An 18,668-nucleotide genomic window follows, 5' to 3' on the forward strand; every position below is an offset into this window, starting at 1 on the left:
TACTCTATATGCGGATATTCAATCTTATCCAATCCGGTCGGATAAAATTGCTAATCCGATCCACAGCAAGTAAGATAGAGTGTAGGTAGAATTTTTTTTGTGGGTTGGATCGAATGTGGGTTATGTTTTAATCCTATTGGACCAATTTGCACCCTATATATGTACGTATATGTTATATACTTATATAAAAATATGTTTTAAGAATATGTTGAATCAAATACCTCTCACTAAATGTAAAAAATTCTTAATTATTAAGAAAAGATCATTAATTGATAATTTAATATGTTTGTTTTTACATAAAAATTAATTATATTTTAAATTATCATCAAGTTATATAATAATATTACATATTTTTGATAACTAGCTGCTAGGGTGGAGCACCTGTAACATTCCGATTTTCGTGTTTGGCTCATGTATGGGAGTTTTATTTTTTGATCGCGTAATATCTATAATAAATTTTTTTGCGATCTTTAAATAAAATGAATAATAATGTAGTATTAATATTATATTATGTTATTGATATGAGTTCTATGAGACAAATTGAGAACTGTTATATGTCAATTGGTCTAATTACAAAAGCAACAACTAAGAGAATAAAAGAAGGTTTTATAATGGGCAAGACAATAATTAATGATTATCAAAAGTCAAACGTATTCTATTTTACAAGATGCATTGAAGATTCTCATTAGTCAAAATGAATTAAAAGAGACATCACTTTTTTAGAATTTATTTTATGTTTATTTTATTTTTGTTGTTTATTTGTTTTAAGCCTAGTTATGACTTGGCCCATTTTTTTATTGTAGTAAACTTATGAATTAGAATGTTAAATTTAAGAGATATAAAAATTCTCTAAAATTTGGCAGCCATTTTTTTTTTAATTTTTGATAAATGAATTTTTCTTGAGTTTCTTTAAAAAAATTTGGGTGTAAACAAGTAAGATAAAGTGATTTTCTTAACTGTTGTATTATGAAATCAAATTAAAGTAGAGAAGTCCCTTTCTTTAATCTTTCATCTTATCATAAATTTCGTTTCATATCATTTAGTATTGTTCGGTTGTCGGTTGCCGGACAGGTCGGGTGGTAATTGGAGGGGGTGAGAACGCCTCAATCGCGGTCGTGCTGGGTTCGGGTTTGCCGTGTAGCTGAGGTTTCGTTGTGAAAGAAAAGAGGGGGTGCCACCTGCAAAGACATTCCGACGCTCTAGTCAGCTAGTGTGCAGGCAGGAAGAATGATAGGTGGAAAGGTGACGTACCTTGGGGGAAGGGCAGGTCCTTTCCCATTTATACCGTGTCAGAGGTGGGCCCTTCAAGGACAGGCCCACCTTCCTTGAAGCTTCCTCACAGCTGTAGTGGAGAGCTGCCAGGGACGCGTGTCTGGGTCGCGCAGTGAACCGTATGTGCCCAACCGTTCGGGTCGGGTCATCTCTAGGTCGGGTTGACCCACAAATGGCTTGGGCCAGGCCGTAACAGTGCCCCCACGCGCCAGTGGTAGTCGTGGGAACTATCAATGGCGTGTTAATTCACGTTTCGTCTGTCCTCGTCAGGTCGGCCGCTCGTGGGAGGGACACGCCCCCTATGCGCGCGTCTCTTGGTTGCCCAGACAACCGTTCCGTCGCCTCGTCTTTCGCGTTGAGCATTGAATGCTCATAATGGGGAAAAACCCTGTTTGCAAAGACTATTTTGCCCCTAGGTTTTTTCGCGCTTTCTGGGAGGCAGTTTTAAACAGTCGGTTTCACTTCTTTATTTTTTACACTTTTGCACACTCTCGTTTCTCCTATTTTCCTGTTCCCTTCTTCAAAGAGTCTCAAAGTGTTGTTGCAGTGCCCTCGTGCATCTTCCCTTCATCCTTTTCAGCTTTTTCATCTAATTCAGGTAGTTCTTGGATCCTTCTCTTTTCTGCTTTGTTCTTACATGCTTGTTGTTTGTGCTTGTTTTTGTTGTGACGTGGCCTTTCGATGTTGGTTAGATGTGTTAGGGGAGGAGTACCATTCCAGGATAGGCTTTGTTTGGGGCTTTTACGTTTTTAATTGTGTTTAGTCTTAATTGGGGAGTAGTGGGGTTAGTATCTGTATTCGCCCCGAGTACCCGACCTTTTAGACTGACTGGATAGTCCTCCCATGTAGGTATGGCTCGCACGACCTCCCGGGCTTCCCCTTCTCCCGCGGCGTATGATCCCTACGCCTGGGTCGTTTTCGACGTAAAGGACTCTTCTAACCAAATGGGCGAGGAAGAGCTCACCGAGTTTCGTCAAGCCGAGTACTTGTGCGGAGGGACCGATGAGGAAGCCAATTATGACGTCTTCGTCCCGGCTCCTCATGAGCGCTTGTGTGAGCTTAATTTCAACCATCCCCGGGTCTCCGATTGGATTTGGTTCTATAAATCCATGTTTACCCAAGTCAGGGTTCGTATTCCATTTTCCGCCTTTCAGATGGCGCTTCTAGGTCGGGTTTCCGTGGCGCCGTCGCAATTGCATCCGAACAGCTGGGCTTCGATTCGTTGTTTCGAGATGGTTTGTGAATACCTTGAGCTGCCGGTGTCTGTAGATGTCTTTCTTTTCTTTTTCAATATTACAAGCCCTTCGAAGGAGGGGAAACCTACTCTCAGTATGTAGATTTTTTCTAAATTTTTCTAAAGATAAAGATTCATTCTCGATTCTACGAGAATTTTTATGAAAGCCTTTCATTTGCTTCTCTTCGATGGAAGTTTTTTCTCAATTCAATACACTTTCATATGGATAGGTTAAACGCTTTTAAATAAAAAGCAAAAAATGGTGGTCAGGAAGGTTGCTGGGCCGACACTGACACTGAGAGACGAAAGCTAGGGGAGCGAATGGGATTAGATACCCCAGTAGTCCTAGCCGTAAACGATGGAACATAAGAAGGGGTTCATGTCCTTCCGGTCTGCCCAAGGTCGGAGGATTTTTGGTTTGTTTGAGGACTCCTATCACGGATTTAAGGATAAATATTTCAAAGTCCGCCTTGTCAAAGGTCGTCATCCCTTTTGGTTGTCGTTGGAGGGGGCACGCCTTATCCTGACCTATTGGAGCTTCGGGGCAGGGTCCAATGCCTTCGTTAAAGTAACCTATAAGGGCATGTCTGCGGTGGATAGAAAGATTGCCGACGTGTTGATGGCAATCTTTGGGAGGAATCATGTGAATCCTCACCTCCTCATGGGTGATCGGGAGGCCGGTCGCAATTATATTTGTGAGAAGCCTTTGCTTGTCTTATGTCATCTTCTTGCTTTCCTTAATAACTTATTGTCACTAACCGACTTCTTTTCCTTTTTATAGTGGGAATGTCTGCCGAGATAATGGGTCTCCCTAACTTGTTCCAAACCTTCCTGTGTGCAAGTGACGACGAGGGAGGTAATGAGAAATCTGCTGCTGAGAAATCTGCCGTTCCCCCGGAGGACAAGGCCGCTTCCGAGCAAGGGGCTGAGGTCGGCGAGACCGGCACCTCAGCTCAAGGTGTCTCGGTCGAAGGTGACAAGGCGGTTCATGTTTCCCCCTTCCGTGAGGTGATCGACACTGGGGGTTCGACATCTAACCCGGATGCCGACGACGAGGTGGAAGAAGTTCCTAGCCTCAAGAGGAAAAGAAAGACGTCGTCCAGTCCTGAAGGGGTTCTTACTGTCATGGAGAGGAATTTTGATGCCGAAAACTTCATAGATTATCAGCTGATTCCTGGTACTGAAGAGCATTTTCATGAGTCATCCCTTGCCGGGCAGGCGAGGTGGATGTACCGTACCCTTTTACGCGGCGCAGTGATAGCTCGAAAGGCCGAGTTCGAACTGTCTGGGATGGAGTCCCTTCGTAGAAGGTTGGAATCTGCTGGGAAGGCTAACAACGAGCTCAAAAGTGAAGTTGAGACTCTCCGGGAGCAGCTGACCCAATCAAATGAGAAGCTTGATGCTGCCGAGAAGAAAGCTACTGCTGCCGAGAAGAAGGCCACTACCGCCGAGAAGAAATTGGAAGAGTCGAACGCCACGGTTTCACGTCTTGTCGAGCGCGAAATGGCTTTAGAGAGTCAGGTCGGCGCGGCACAAAAACGAGTGGCCAAGATCGAGAAGGAGAAGCAAGTTGTGGAGGTTGAACTGGCGACATTAAAAACAAAGTATAAAGACGTCGTGAAGCAGGGGAAGGGTGCGATCCTGGCGACCGAGGAGACCCTTAAAGCTCAGGTCAAAATTGTTGACCCCGATTTCGACACGTCGGCGATTGGCGTTTTCAAAGTGATCAAAGATGGCAAGATTGTTGACGTTCCTAAGAAATGAATATTCTTTTCCTGTGTAAAACTTTTCGGTTTAGCCGTTTCGTTTTGGCTTTTGTGAACAATTGACTTTTTTGGTCGTTTTCTGCTTTACCGTAGTTAATACTTTCTTATTCGCCTGGTCGTGTTATCGTTTCTATTAACCGTTATTGGTTTATAGCTGTCGTTTATATTATTGGGTCATGGCTTTTTAGTGTATCCATTTGCTATTGCGGCAGTTGATGGGCTCCCGGGGTGATCAGTCCCGGGGCCGCGCGTCGTTGTAGAGTTGTAATGAATTCGCTTGCGGAGCGGGTTGTCTAGAAAAGGTGAACAAAACAAAAGAGAGAATTTGCACAAGTATATCTTATTCGGTAATCGCATAAAAGGCCCATAGGTCATAACTAGTACAAATTTGCGAATTAACTACTTAGCTCGATTGGTCGGCATGTCGCCTCATGTGCTAGGAGTAGAATCTTCTCAAGTTGTTCGCGTTCCATGTTCTTGGGACTTCCTTGCCATCGAGCCTTTCTAACTTGAAAGTGCCTTTACCTATCACTTTTTTGATTCTATAGGGGCCTTCCCAGTTTGCCGCCAGCTTGCCTGCTCCTGGGGTCGGTGGGCCGATGTCGTTACGCCTTAGGACGAGATCGTTCGGCTCGAATTCCCTTTTGAGCACTTTGGTGTTGTAGCGTAGGGCCATTCTTTGTTTCAGCGCCGTCTCCGTCAAATGGGCCATTTCTCTGGCTTCGTCTATTAGGTCTTTCTCCACGGCTTCCTCTACTCCTTTCAAAAGTAGCCGGGGGCTCGGTTCCCCAATTTCCACGGGTATCACTGCGTCTAATCCGTATGTTAGTCGGAAAGGAGTTTCCTTGGTGGAGGACTGTTCAGTTGTTCGGTAAGACCAGAGCACCGAGGCTAACTCGTCGGCCCAAACACCCTTTTTGTTATCCAATCGCTTCTTGAGTCCTAGCAGGATGATCTTGTTCGCGGACTCCACTTGTCTGTTTGTTTGGGGGTGCTCTACCGAGGAGAACTTCTGTCTTATGCCCAGGCCGGTGAGGAATTCCGTGAACTTCTTGTCGGTGAATTGTGTGCCGTTGTCCGAGATGGCAACTTCTGGAATCCCGAATCGCATTATCACCTGCCTCCACATGAATTTCCTGCAATTGGATGAGGATATGCTGGCCAGCGGCTCGGCCTCTATTCATTTGGTGTAGTAGTCAATGGCGACTATGAGGTACTTGACTTGCCCGGGACCGACTGGGAATGGCCCCAAGAGATCGACTCCCCATTGCGAGAATGGTCGGGAGGATGTTAACAGGCTTAACTCGGAGGCCGGCGCCCTGTGAAAATTGGCGTTCTCTTGACACTTGACACATTTTTTGACGAACTCTTTGGAGTCTGCCATCATTGACGGCCAATAGTATCCGGCTCGAATTAGTTTTCTTGCTAGGGCTTTGCCTCCTATGTGGTGCCCGCAGCAGCCTTCATGGACTTCCCTGAGGACGTAGTCCATTTGGTCGGGGTGTAAGCACTTCAGTAGGGGCTGGTTGAACCCTTTCTTGAATAGCTGTCCTTGAATGACTGCATATTTAGCTGCTTCCCTTCTCAATTTCACGGCGTCCTTTTCATCGTCAGGGAGTTTGCCATTTTCTAAGAAGTTGGTGATGGGGTCTAGCCATGAAGAGCCCAGCCTTGCGAAATGCAAGGTGACTGCCGGCTCCCTCGTCATACCTTGGATGAGAGACCGGTTGCCTTCTCACGGTTTGGTGCTGGCCAGTTTTGATAGGAGGTCTGCCCGTGTGTTCCTTTCTCTTGGCACGTGGTGGACCGTGACCTCCTCAAATTTTTGGCTTAAGTTCTTGACTTTTTCCAAGTACTTTTGTAATAACGAGTCTTTGGCTTGATAGCTCCCGTTTACCTGGGAGGTGACGACCTGAGAATCGCTGCATATTTCCAACCTTGTTGCTCCGACTTCCGCTGCTAGGGTTAAGCCCCTTATAAGAGCTTCGTATTCTGCCTGGTTGTTCGAAATGGGGAATTCGAACCTAATCGACTGCTCATATACGACTCCAACCGGGCTTTCCAGGATGATCCCGGCGCCCCCAGACGTCTGGTTGGAGGCTCCGTCCACGTGGAGCTTCCACCGTGTGCTCGTTTCTTCGGTCGGATCCCCCGTTACTTCTACTAGAAAATCTGCCATCGCTTGCGCCTTGATGGCTTGCCGGGGCTCGTATCGTATGTCATATTGGGAAAGTTCAATGGACCAAGTCATCATCCTTCCCGCCAAGTCGGGTTTTTGAAGTACTTGCCGGATTTCCTAGTCCGTTCTTACGACAACTTGGTGACCTTGGAAGTATTGCTTTAACCTCCGTGAGGAGGTCAAGAGTGCTAGAGCTAGCTTTTCCAGTTTACTGTACCTTAATTCTGCCCCTTGCAGGGCTCTGCTTACGAAATAGACTGGTTGTTGAGCCCTCTCTTCTTCTCGCACCAGAACTGCGGCCAGGGCTTCTCCTGTTATGGCGAGGTACAGGTATAATGGCTCCCCGTCCTTCGGCTTCCCGAGGACCGGGGGTGCCGCCAGGATTTCCTTGAAGTGCAGAAAGGCTTCTTCGCATGCGGGTGTCCACTCGAACGCTATCCCTTTCTTCATGAGGTTAAAGAACGGTAAGGCCTTTGTTGCCGATGCACCGAGAAACCGGGATAATGAGGTCAGTCGCCCTGCCAACCTTTGGATGTCCTTGATACAACCCGGTCTCTTCATCTGTAGTATCGGTTGGCATTTCTCCGGGTTGGCTTCTACCCCTCTCTGAGTTATCATGAATCCCAGGAATTTTCCAGCTTCCACGGCGAAGGCACATTTGAGGGGATTCAGCCTCATGCCGTGTTGTCGGAGAGACGCGAATACATTTGCCAGATCATTCAAGAGGTCGTCAGGTCGCGTTGTTTTCGCGAGGATATCGTCCACATAAACTTCAACTGTCTTGCCTATGAGGTCGTGGAATATCCTGTTCATTAACCTTTGGTATGTTGCCCCTGCATTTTTTAGGCCGAATGGCATCACCTTATAGCAGAAGGTTCCCCCTGGCGTTATGAACGCCGTCTTGTCTTCGTCTGGACGGTGCATCGGTATCTGGTTGTAACCGGAGTAGGCGTCCATGAAGCTTAGATAACGGTAGCCCGCTGCAGCATCGACGAGTGCGTCTATGTTAGGGAGGGGGAAGCAATCCTTAGGGCATGCTTTGTTAAGGTCAGAGTAGTCTACGCACATTCTCCACTTGCCGTTGTGCTTTTTCACTAGAACTACATTCGAGAGCCACGTCGAGTAGTCTACTTCTCGTATAAAACCTGCTTCTAGGAGGCTGGCCGTTTGCCTGGCCACCTCCTCTGTCCTCTCCATCGACATCTTTCTCCTCCGTTGGGCTATCGGGCGTGCTTCCGGCTTGACGGCCAGATGGTGCGACATAATTTTTGGGTCTATGCCCGGCATGTCGGCCGGTGTCCAGGCGAACAAATCCCTATTGGCCCTTATCATTTCGACCAAGGGCTCCTTCAACTCATGCGGGAGGTTCTTGTTGATGAACGTGAATTTTTCCTCTGTGTCGCCGATCATGAATTTTTCCTGGTCCCCTTCTGGTTTCGGTCTGGGTCTGTCGTCTACTCTGGCATCCAGGTCGGCTAGGAACACGCCGGACGCCTCTTTGGATTTCTTCCTAAGGGAGAGGCTGGCATTGTCATAAGCGACTGCCGTCTCAAGGTCTCCTCTTATGGACCCTATAGATCCGTCATCGGTAACGAACTTCATGACTAGCAGCTTCGTGTTGATTATCGCTTCAACATCGTTAATTGTCTTCCTTCCCAAGATGATATTATAGGCGGTGGAATCTCGGAGGATCACAAACTCGGCCATCGCCGATCTTCGGCCTTGAGTCTGTCCCACCGAGATTGGCAGGAATATTACTCCATCCGGTTTGATGAAGTGGTCACCCAATCCAATGACCCCGTGCTGGTGAGTCATCAGATCGGCGTCCCTTAGTCCCAGTGCATCAAATACGTTGCGGAACATGATGTTCGAGTCGGCCCCTATGTCGACAAGGATGTGTTTGACGAGACCGGTTCCCACTCTGGCCGTGATGACCATGGATGGGTTTTCCGGGGCGTCGTCGAACCATTGGTCTTCTGGGCCGAAAGAAATGGATGGAGGCTTCTTAGAGTTTCGCACCAACGAGGAGGAGACCGCCAAGACCTTAGCATCTTTCTTGTGCGCCGATCGGGATCTTGGCACGGCGTTTTTGGCCGTCACCACGTTTATCACAGTGAGGCCGTGATCCCTGTCTTCTGGCTCTTGTCGCCACTTTGCCGAACGGGTTTTTCCTTCTTCGTCTTGGTCGCGATAACGCTTCCTCGGCTCTCTGATGAGATGGGAGAATGCTGCTAGCTTACCTTCCCTTATCGCTTGTTCTAGTGCATCCTTCAGGTCAAAGCAGTCCTGTGTTTGGTGACCGTAGCCTTTGTGGTTGTTACAATAGAGGTTCTTGTTTCCTCCCGTGCGGTCCTTGAGTGGTCGGGGCTTCGGCAGGATTCCTTTCTCGGCTATTTGTTGATAAACTTCCACGATGGGAAGAGTGAGCAGAGTGTAGTTGGTGAATTTTCTGACCCGGGGGAACGGCCTCGGTGCCTTGCTTGGCGCCTCTTCCCTGGTTTGTTCCTCTAGTCTTTCTCCGTTACCTTGTTGCCGAGGTTGGCTGTAGCCGGACTGCCGTTTATTGGCAGCCACGACTCGGCTGACTTCCTCGTCGTTTATATACTCTTTGGCTACCATCTGGATCTCGTGCATCGTCCAAACTGGTTTCGTGGTAAGGTGTTTTCGAAAGTTTTCGTTGAGGAGGTCGTTCGTCAGGCAAAGGCTGGCCACCGAATCGGTTAGGCCGTCGATTTCCAAGCATTCGTCGTTGAACCGATCCAGGTACTTTCTGGTCGGCTCTCCCTGTCTCTGGGTTATCCCCAGAAGGTTGATCGGGTGCTTTGCCTTTGCTATTCGTGTTGTAAACTGGGCCAGGAATGCACGACTGATGTCCGAGAAACCGTAGATAGATCCCTGCGGGAGGCCGTTAAACCACCTGATCGCGGGTCCCGCTAGGGTTACCGGGAAGGCTCGGCACCTCACCTCGTCCCCTACTCCCTCTAGATTCATCCTTGCTTCGAAGGCCGTGAGGTGTTCTAGAGGGTCTTGAGTTCCATCGTACCTCATGTCCGTTGGTTTGTCGAAGTGTTTCGGCAACCGGACTTCGAGGATGGATCGGTGGAATGGGGTGACGCCCATTATCACAGGTTGTCGTGTCCTCCCGGACCTCCCTTCCCCGTCTTCGCGATCTCGTGCCATGCAGCGCGTTTCCCTGCCTCGGGAGTAGATGATCGTGTCATTTCGTCTTCTCGGGATCAGGGACTCTTCACGGGTGCTCTCCGCTTCCGTTCGGGATGCGGAGGTGCGTCGCAGGCGGCTTCGGTGGGAGTCTCTCTCTTGGCTTTCAAGGGATGGGGTGTAGCTGGGATCGGTGGTTCGTCCGTCACGCTCCTGGTCGGCCAGTTGTCGCTCCAGGTTCTGGACCCTGTAACGTAGCTCCTGCATTATTATGGCGCTGTCGCCGCCCGTTCCCCCGAAGGGTCGCGTCCTCGTGTGCTGTTCAGTGTGTTGTCGGGGAGACCTTCGCTGTCCTCTCAGTGAGGCGACAGAGGCCGCCCCTTCCGCTCCGGCTCCTCGGCCTTGGTCTCCGGGACCCGGCACAACGTCCATTAAGGCAGTCCCCACAGACGGCGCCAATGTTCGGTTGTCGGTTGCCGGACAGGTCGGGTGGTAATTGGAGGGGGTGAGAACGCCTCAATCGCGGTCGTGCTGGGTTCGGGTTTGCCATGTAGCCGAGGTTTCGTCGTGAAAGAAAAGAGGGGGTGCCACCTGCAAAGACACTCCGACGCTCTAGTCAGCTAGTGTGCAGGCGGGAAGAATGATAGGTGGAAATGTGACGTACCTTGGGGGAAGGGCAGGTCCTTTCCCATTTATACCGTGTCAGAGGTGGGCCCTTCAAGGACAGGCCCACCTTCCTCGAAACTTCCTCACAGCTGTAGTGGAGAGCTGCCAGGAACGCGTGTCTGGGTCGCGCAGTGAACCGTATGTGTCCAACCGTCCGGATCGGGTCATCTCTGGATCGGGTTGACCCACAAATGGCTTGGGCCAGACCGTAACAAGTATCATATTTTAAGTATTAGATTAATTTTTATTAATTTATATTCGTCTTCTACTGTGTTCTCATAATTTAAAAAAAAAAGTCTTTGTCCTTCGTCTTTTTCTGTGTTTCTGTTTTGGTTCCTCTGCAGATATATATTACAAAAAAAATCCACAACGTCTTCGATATCTAGTTTCCATATTCCTCTAGTATTTGTGTTCCTTAATTGAAGTTCTTTCCTGTGTCGGTACTCTTTTTACTTTCATTTAAAAAAAATAAAAAAATAAAAACCTACCTAATAAACAAAACGCAGCTGTGCACCCTTATACTCTTCATATTCGTGCCTTGTTTTCTTCAGTATATTAAGGTTCTTGTAGTGCGTTCTTTTACCTTCCTTTTTTTTATTTAATTTTACTCCTTTTATCTTTTTTCTGGCAGCCAATAACACTTTTTTTTTTATATTTTTTTTGTTATCTCAAAAAAAATAAAATAAAATAAAAAAAGTATTCAGTGAAAAAAAAAAAGCATTCAGTACAATAAAAAAAATTGTGTTAACGTATAAAAAAAAACGCAAAAACAAAACTTTTGATTATTATTATTATTATTATTATTATCTCTTTGTATTTTGACTGTTAGTCTTTTTTTTAGTTTTTTTTATTCTAGTATTGAATTTATTCTATCATTTTTATTTTATTTGATTTTTAAAGTGCAACTGTCAAAGAGATTTATGAGTAGTCACCAAAAAAAAAAGAAATTTATAAGTGGTAAAAAGTAAGAGTGGTGAGTTTAACAGAAGGTAAAAGTCAATTTCGAGAATAAACATGAGTGTCCACTCGTGAGTAAACATGTGAGAGAGTAATTGTGAGGTCTTTCTATAACATTTTTGTTATAGGTGCATTGTTATGGCGGCTCATTCCGAAGATACTTTAGTTGATATGGAGTTGATGCAAAGGGCCATTCAACACTTAACTAATCGCTTGACTGAGTTGAAAGCATAGAGGCATGAGGTGACGCAGACACTGTCCAAGAATACTAAACAAGGACCTTTCCGGAATCGGTGTCAGAATCATGTACCTTTTGATGATGACTCGGATGGGGTTATAATACCTCGACATAAAAGTCAAGATAGCAATATCAATGCCATCAAGATGCAAATACCACCATTCAAAGGGAGAAATGATCCTGAAGTTTATTTGGAGTGGGAACGAAAGGTGGAAAGAATTTTTGCTTGTCATAATTACTCTGAGGCAAAGAAGGTTCATTTGGCAGCAGTTGCATTCTCTGACTATGCCTTGCTTTGGTGGGATGAACTAGTGAAGAAAAGACGGCGGAATGATGATCACCCTATAGCGTCTTGGGATTTTATGAAATGCCTCATGAAGAAAAGATTTGTGCCTTCGTACTACTACAGGGAAGTGCATCAGAAGTTACATCGGCTGACTCAAAGCTCCAAGTCCGTTGAAGACTACCATAAGAAAATGGAGATGCTTATGATTACTGCCAAAATAGAAGAGGATACTAGGGTTACTATAGCACAATTTGTGGGTGGTTTGAATAGAGAAATTGCTGATGTGGTGGAGTTACATCATTATGTGAAGATGGAGGATTTGGTCAGTATCGCAATGAAGGTGGAGAGGCAACAACAAAGAAGAGCATCAAGAGGATGATCTCATGCTAATCCATAGTGGCAGTCTCGTAGTGCTGGCACAACAAAGACTAAGGGTGTTGAACCCAATGCGTTGTTTGATGCTACGAAGAAGAAAGGTAATTCTAACTCTTCTTCTGCTACTTCTAGGCATCGAGATATTAAATACTTCAAGTGTCATGGTATGGGTCATTATGCTAGTGTTGTCCAAACAGGAGATTGATGGTTATTAGAGGAGATGATATTGTGTTTGATTCTGATCATGGTGATGCTTCTGATCATAATAGTATGCCATCTTTGGAGGATTATTCTGATGGTGATGTTGAGTATGAAGTCCATGGTGAATCTCTTGTTGTTAGACGTGCTTTAAATTTGCAGGTGAAAGAAGATAGCCTAGAGCAACGCCAACATCTTTTTCACACTAGATGTTTGGTGGGTGAAAAAGTGTGTAGTCTGATTATTGACGGCGGAAGTTTGACTAATGTGGCTAGTACACTTATGGTGGAGAAATTGGGTTTGACATGTGTTCAACATCTTAAACCATATACGTTGCAGTGGTTGAATGACAGTGGAGAGATCAAGGTTGACAAGCAGGTGACAATCGCATTCTCTGTTGGAAAGTATGTTGATGAAGCACTGTGTGATGTGGTGCCAATGCAAGCTTGTCATTTATTATTGGTGAGACCTTGGCAGTTCGACCGTCGAGCATTTCATGATGGTCACACGAATTGGTTCTCCTTTGATTTTAATGGTTGCAAGATCACTCTTACTCCTTTATCACCTAAGGAGGTTTACCTTGACCAGTTGAAGCTTCAACAGGATACCAAGGGGAACATGGGATGTGAGATCATAGAAAAATCTGAAAAAAAGAGGCTATGAGAGAAACAAATATAGCAAAAGGCCGAAAGGTGAGTGAAAAGAAAAAAAAGAGTCCATGTCATGAGAGTAGTGCAAATATAGAGAAAATGCTTTGTTTATGGTTCGATTTTGGGATACTTTATTCTCTGACACTGACTTTAACCCAAATTTGTGAAATAACTGTCTCTTTGTTGCAGGAATTTGCTGATATCTTTCCTACTGACGTGCCACGTGGTTTGCCTCCATTATGAGGGATTGAGCACCAAATTGATTTTATTCCTGATGCTAGCATTTCTAATGGACCAGCCTATAGGAGTAATCCTGAAAAGACAAAGGAGTTTCAAACGCAAGTGGAGGAGTCATTAGCCAAATGTCACATTAGGGAGAGTATGAGTCCATGTGCTGTACCAGTTTTGTTGGTTCCGAAGAAGGATGGCACTTCGCGAATGTGTGTGGATTGCCGTGTAGTCAATAAAATTACGGTAAAGTTATCCTATCCCTAGGTTAGATGGCATGCTTGATGAGTTATATGGTGCATGCATATTCATTAAAATTGATTTGAAAAGTGGGTATCATCAAATTAGAATGAAACCAGGGGATGAATGGAAGACTGCATTTAAAACAAAACATGAGTTATGAGTGGTTAGTAATGCCTTTTGGGCTAACTAATGCACCTAGTACTTTTATGCGTCTAATGAACCATGTTTTGCAAGAATTTTTGGGTAAATTTGTTGTTGTTTATTTTGATGATATTCTCATTTATAGCACTTGTTTGGATGACCACTTGTCACATGTTTCAGCTATTTTGAAAGTGCTTCGAAAAGAAAAATTATATGCCAATCTTAAAAAAGTGCACTTTTTGTATTAATCGAGTTATATTTCTTGGTTTTGTTGTGAGTGCGAATGGAATTGAAGTTGATGAGGAAAAGGTAAAGGCTATTCATGAATGGCCAACGTCTAAGAATGCTTCTAAGGTACGAAGTTTTTATGGGTTAGCTGTGTTTTACAGAAGATTTGTAAAAAAAATTTCTACCATTGATGCGCCTCTCACAGAGGTTATAAAAAAGGATGTTAGATTTAAATGGGAAAGGAAACAAGAAATTGCATTTCATACTCTAAAAGACTGTTTGTGTTCTGCTCCTATTCTTATTTTACCTAACTTTGATAAAACCTTTGAGATTGAATGTGATGCTTCTGGGATTGGTATAGGTGCTGTTTTGATGTAGGAAAAATGAGCCATTTCCTTCTTAAGTGAAAAGTTAAATTCAGCTCAGCGTAAATATTCAACATATGAGAAAGAATTATATGCTTTGGTTCGGACTTTAGAGGTTTGGCAACAGTACCTCTTACCTAAGGAGTTTGTGATTCACACGGATTATGAATCTTTGAAGCACTTAAAAGGACAAGGTAAGCTTGATAAAAGACATGCTAAATGGGTGGAATTTATTGAAACATTTCCATATGTGATTTCCTTTAAACAAGGTAAAGATAATGTCGTTGCCCATGCTTTATCTCGAAGGTATGCTTTGATTACTACACTTACTTCTAAGTTATTGCGATTTGAGTTTTTAAAGGAGTTGTATGTAATTGATTTTGATTTTTCTGCTTTTATGCCTCTTGTGAACATAGTGAATTTAACAAATTTTATAGACATGAGAGTTTTCTATTTTGGGGTAATAGAATTTATGTGCCTGCTTGTTTCATGAGGGACTTACTTGTTCTTGAATCACATAATGGGAGTTTGATGGGTCATTTTGGTGTGCATAAGACATAGGATGTGTTATCTGAACATTTTTACTGGCCACGCATGCATAGAGATGTTGAAAAATTTTGTGCTAAGTGTATTGCATGTAAACGGGTTAAATCTAAGTCCTTACCACATGGTTTGTATGCCCCTTTACCTGTTCCTATGCATCCGTGGGTTAATATTTCTATGGATTTTGTTCTTGGTTTGCCTCGAACAAAAAGGGTAGAGATAGTATTTTTGTTGTGGTAGACATATTTAGTAAAATGGTTTATTTTATTGCATGTCATAAAACTGATAATGCAACAAATATTGCTGATCTGTTCTTTAGAGAGGTTGTGCATTTACATGGTGTTCCCCAAACTGTTGTTTCTGATCGTGACGTAAAATTTTTGAGTCATTTTTGGAAAGTTTTATGGGGTAAATTAGGCACCAAATTATTATACTTTACTACTTGTCATCCTCAAACTGATGATCAAACTGAAGTAGTAAATAGAACATTAAGGACCTTATTACGTGCTGTTGTTGGTAAGAATTTAAAAACTTGGGAAGATTGTTTACCATTTATTGAGTTTGCTTATAATAGAACCATTCATTCTTCTACTGGTTTTTCTCCTTTTGAACATGTGTATTGGTGCACGAAATTGTGATCATCAATGGCGCCATCAACATGGTACGCACAATTGTAATATCAACTCTTTATCACAACTTTGCACAACTAACCAGCAAGTGCACTAGGTCGTCCAAGTAATAAACCTTATGCGAGTAAGGGTCGATCCCACGGACATTGTTGGTATGAAGCAAGCTATGGTCATCTTGTAAATCTTAGTCAGGCGGATTCAAATGGTTATGAATGATTTATGAATAAAGCATAAAATAAAGATAGAGATACTTATGTAATTCATTGGTGAGAATTTCAGATAAGCGTATGGAGATGCTTTGTCCCTTCCGTTTCTCTGCTTTCCTACTGTCTTCATCCAATCCATCTTACTCCTTTCCATGGCAAGTTGTATGTTGGGCATCACCATTGTCAGTGGCTACAGTCCCGTCCTCTCAGTGAAAATGTTCAATGCGCTCTGTCACAGCACGGCTATTCAGCTGTCGGTTCTCGATCATGTCAGAATAGAATCTAGTGATTCTTTTGCGTCTGTCACTAACGCCCCACAATCACGAGTTTGAAAACAGATCATCACATTCATCAAGTTGAGGAACAAGTGATATCTTAGAACAAGAATAAGCCGAATTGAATAGAAGAACAATAGTAATTGCATTAATACTCGAGGTACAGCAGAGCTCCACACCTTAATCTATGGTGTGTAGAAACTCCACCATTGAAAATACATAAGAACAAGGTCTAGGCATGGCCGAATGGCCAGCCTCCCAAAGAGGGTTCAATCATAAAAACATGATCAAAAGATCTCAAGTGATCGCAAGACTCCTAATACAATAGCAAAAGGTCCTATTTGTAGAGAACTAGTAGCTTAGGGTTTACAAAGATGAGTAAATGACATAAAATTCCACTTCCGGGCCCACTGGTGTGTGCTTGGGCTGAGCATTGAAGCATTTTCGTGTAGAGATTTTTCTTGGAGCTAAACACCAGCTTTTGTGCCAGTTTGGGCGTTTAACTCCCATTCTTGTGCAGTTCCGGCGTTTTACGCCAGAATTCTTAAGCTGACTTGAAACGCCTGTTTGGGCCATCAAATCTCGGGCAAAGTATGGACTATTATACATTGCTGGAAAGCTTAGGATGTCTACTTTCCAACGCAATTAAGAACGCGCCAATTGGGCTTCTATAGCTCCAGAAAATTTACTTCGAGTGCAGGGAGGTTAGAATCCAACAGCATCTGCAGTTCTTTTCAGCCTCTGAATCAGATTTTTGCTCAGGTCCCTCAATTTCAGCCAGAAAATACCTGAAATCACAGAAAAATACACAAACTCATAGTAAAGTTCAAAAAAGTAAATTTTAACTAAAAACTAATAAAAATATAACAAAAACTAACTAAAACATACTAAAAACATACTAAAAATAATGCCAAAAAGCGTACAAATTATCCGCTCATAACAACACCAAACTTAAATTGTTGCTTGTCCCCAAGCAACTAAAAATCAAATAAGATAAAAAAAGAGAATATGCAATGAATTCCAAAAATATCTATGAAGATCAGTATTAATTAGATGAGCGGGGCTTTAGCTTTTTGCCTCTGAACAGTTTTGGCATCTCACTTTATCCTTTGAAATTCAGAATGATTGGCTTCTCTAGGAACTCAGAATCCAGATAGTGTTATTGATTCTCCTAGTTAAGTATGATGATTCTTGAACATAGCTACTTTATGAGTCTTGGCCGTGGCCCAAAGCACTCTGTCTTCCAGTATTACCACCGGATACATACATGTCACAGACACATAACTGGGTGAACCTTTTCAGATTGTGACTCAGCTTTGCTAGAGTCCCCAATTAGAGGTGTCCAGGGTTCTTAAGCACACTCCTTTTGCCTTTATTTTTTTCTTTTTCTCTTTTCTTTTTCTTTTTTTTTGTATTCATTGCTTTTTCTTGCTTCAAGAATCATTTTTATGATTTTTCAGATCCTCAGTAACATGTCTCCTTTTTCATCATTCTTTCAAGAGCCAACATTCATGAACAACAAATTCAAAAGACATATGCACTGTTCAAGCATACGTTCAGAAACCAAAATATTGCCACCACATCAAAATAATTAATCTATTATAAAATTCAAAATTCATGCAATTCTTCTCTTTTTCAATTAAGAACATTTTTCATTTAAGAAAAGTGATGGATTCATAGGACATTCATAACTTTAAGGCATAGATACTAAGACACTAATGATCATAAGACACAAACATAGATAAACATGGGCATAAAAATTTGAAAAACGGGAAATTAAAGAACAAGGAGATTAAAGAACGGGTCCACCTTAGTGATGGCGGCTTGTTCTTCCTCTTGAAGATCTTATGGAGTGCTTGAGCTCCTCAATGTCTCTTCCTTGCCTTTGTTGCTCCTCTCTCATGATTCTTGGATCTTCTCTAATTTCATGGAGGAGAATGGAATGTTCTTGGTGTTCTACCCTTAGTTGTCCCATGTTGGAACTCAATTCTCCTAGAGAGGTGTTGATTTGCTCCCAATAGTTTTGTGGAGGAAAATGCATCCCTTGAGGCATCTCAGGGATTTCATGATGAGTGAGATCTCTTGTTTGCTCCATCCTTTTCTTAGTGATGGGCTTGTCCTCATCAATGAGGGTGTCTCCCTCTATGTCAATTCCGACTGAATAACAGAGGTGACAAATGAGATGAGGGAAGGCTAACCTTGCCAAGGTAGAGGACTTGTCCGCTGACGATTGGATTTTTGACGGTTTAGAATTTCACAAATGAAATCTCGTTGAAGTATAGTCTCTAAACCAACAATAATCCTCTCATACAAAATTTTTTTTGTCACAAGTACAAACCCCTAAAATCTATAAACCGAAGTATTTCAACCTCGGGTCGTTCTCCCTAGGATTTACAATAAAGTGTCTTTTTATTGGTTGTGAGTTATTGGTGCACGAATTTGTGATTCGCACAACTAACCAGCAAGTGCACTGGGTCGTCCAAGTAATACCTTACGTGAGTAAGGGTCGATCCCACGGAGATTATTGGCTTGAAGCAACCAATGTTATTTTATTAATCTTAGTCAGGAGACTAATGAAGTTATTTGGATTTATTTGTAAAAAGCCAAACTACAAACTACTTAAAATTGTAAGTTAAAATAATAGAGAATAACAGCGTTACTTGTTGTGCAGTAATGGGAAATATGTTGGAGTTTTGGAGATGCTTTGTCCTTAGAACTTCAACTCTTCCTTGAAATCCTCTTCTCACACGCAAATTCCTTCCATGGCAAGCTCTATGTAGGGTGTCACCGTTGTCAGTGGCTACTTCCCATCCTCTCAGTGAAAACGTTC

The 18,668-nt window shown here is 43.4% G+C and overlaps 1 protein-coding gene and 1 pseudogene across 1 annotated transcript; one reads left to right on the forward strand and one right to left on the reverse strand.

Moving 5' to 3' along the window:
• Positions 1-6,007: 6,007 nt before the first annotated feature.
• LOC107474452 (uncharacterized) lies at positions 6,008-6,451 on the reverse strand. Its single transcript, XM_016094071.1, has one exon. The coding sequence runs from the start codon at positions 6,449-6,451 to the stop codon at positions 6,008-6,010; it is 444 nt and encodes a 147-aa protein (XP_015949557.1).
• Positions 6,452-11,617: 5,166 nt separating this feature from the next.
• The window catches only part of LOC110278189 (uncharacterized), a 44,974-nt pseudogene continuing 37,923 nt past the window's right edge, over positions 11,618-18,668 (forward strand).

The sequence above is a fragment of the Arachis duranensis genome, chromosome 2, assembly GCF_000817695.3.
Source record: "Arachis duranensis cultivar V14167 chromosome 2, aradu.V14167.gnm2.J7QH, whole genome shotgun sequence".
Classification (NCBI taxonomy): domain Eukaryota; kingdom Viridiplantae; phylum Streptophyta; class Magnoliopsida; order Fabales; family Fabaceae; genus Arachis; species Arachis duranensis.

Excerpts from the sequence above, each read along its gene's own strand:
- LOC107474452 (XM_016094071.1), bottom strand. The coding sequence starts at position 6,451 with ATGGCAGATTTTCTAGTAGAAGTAACGGGGGATCCGACCGAAGAAACG.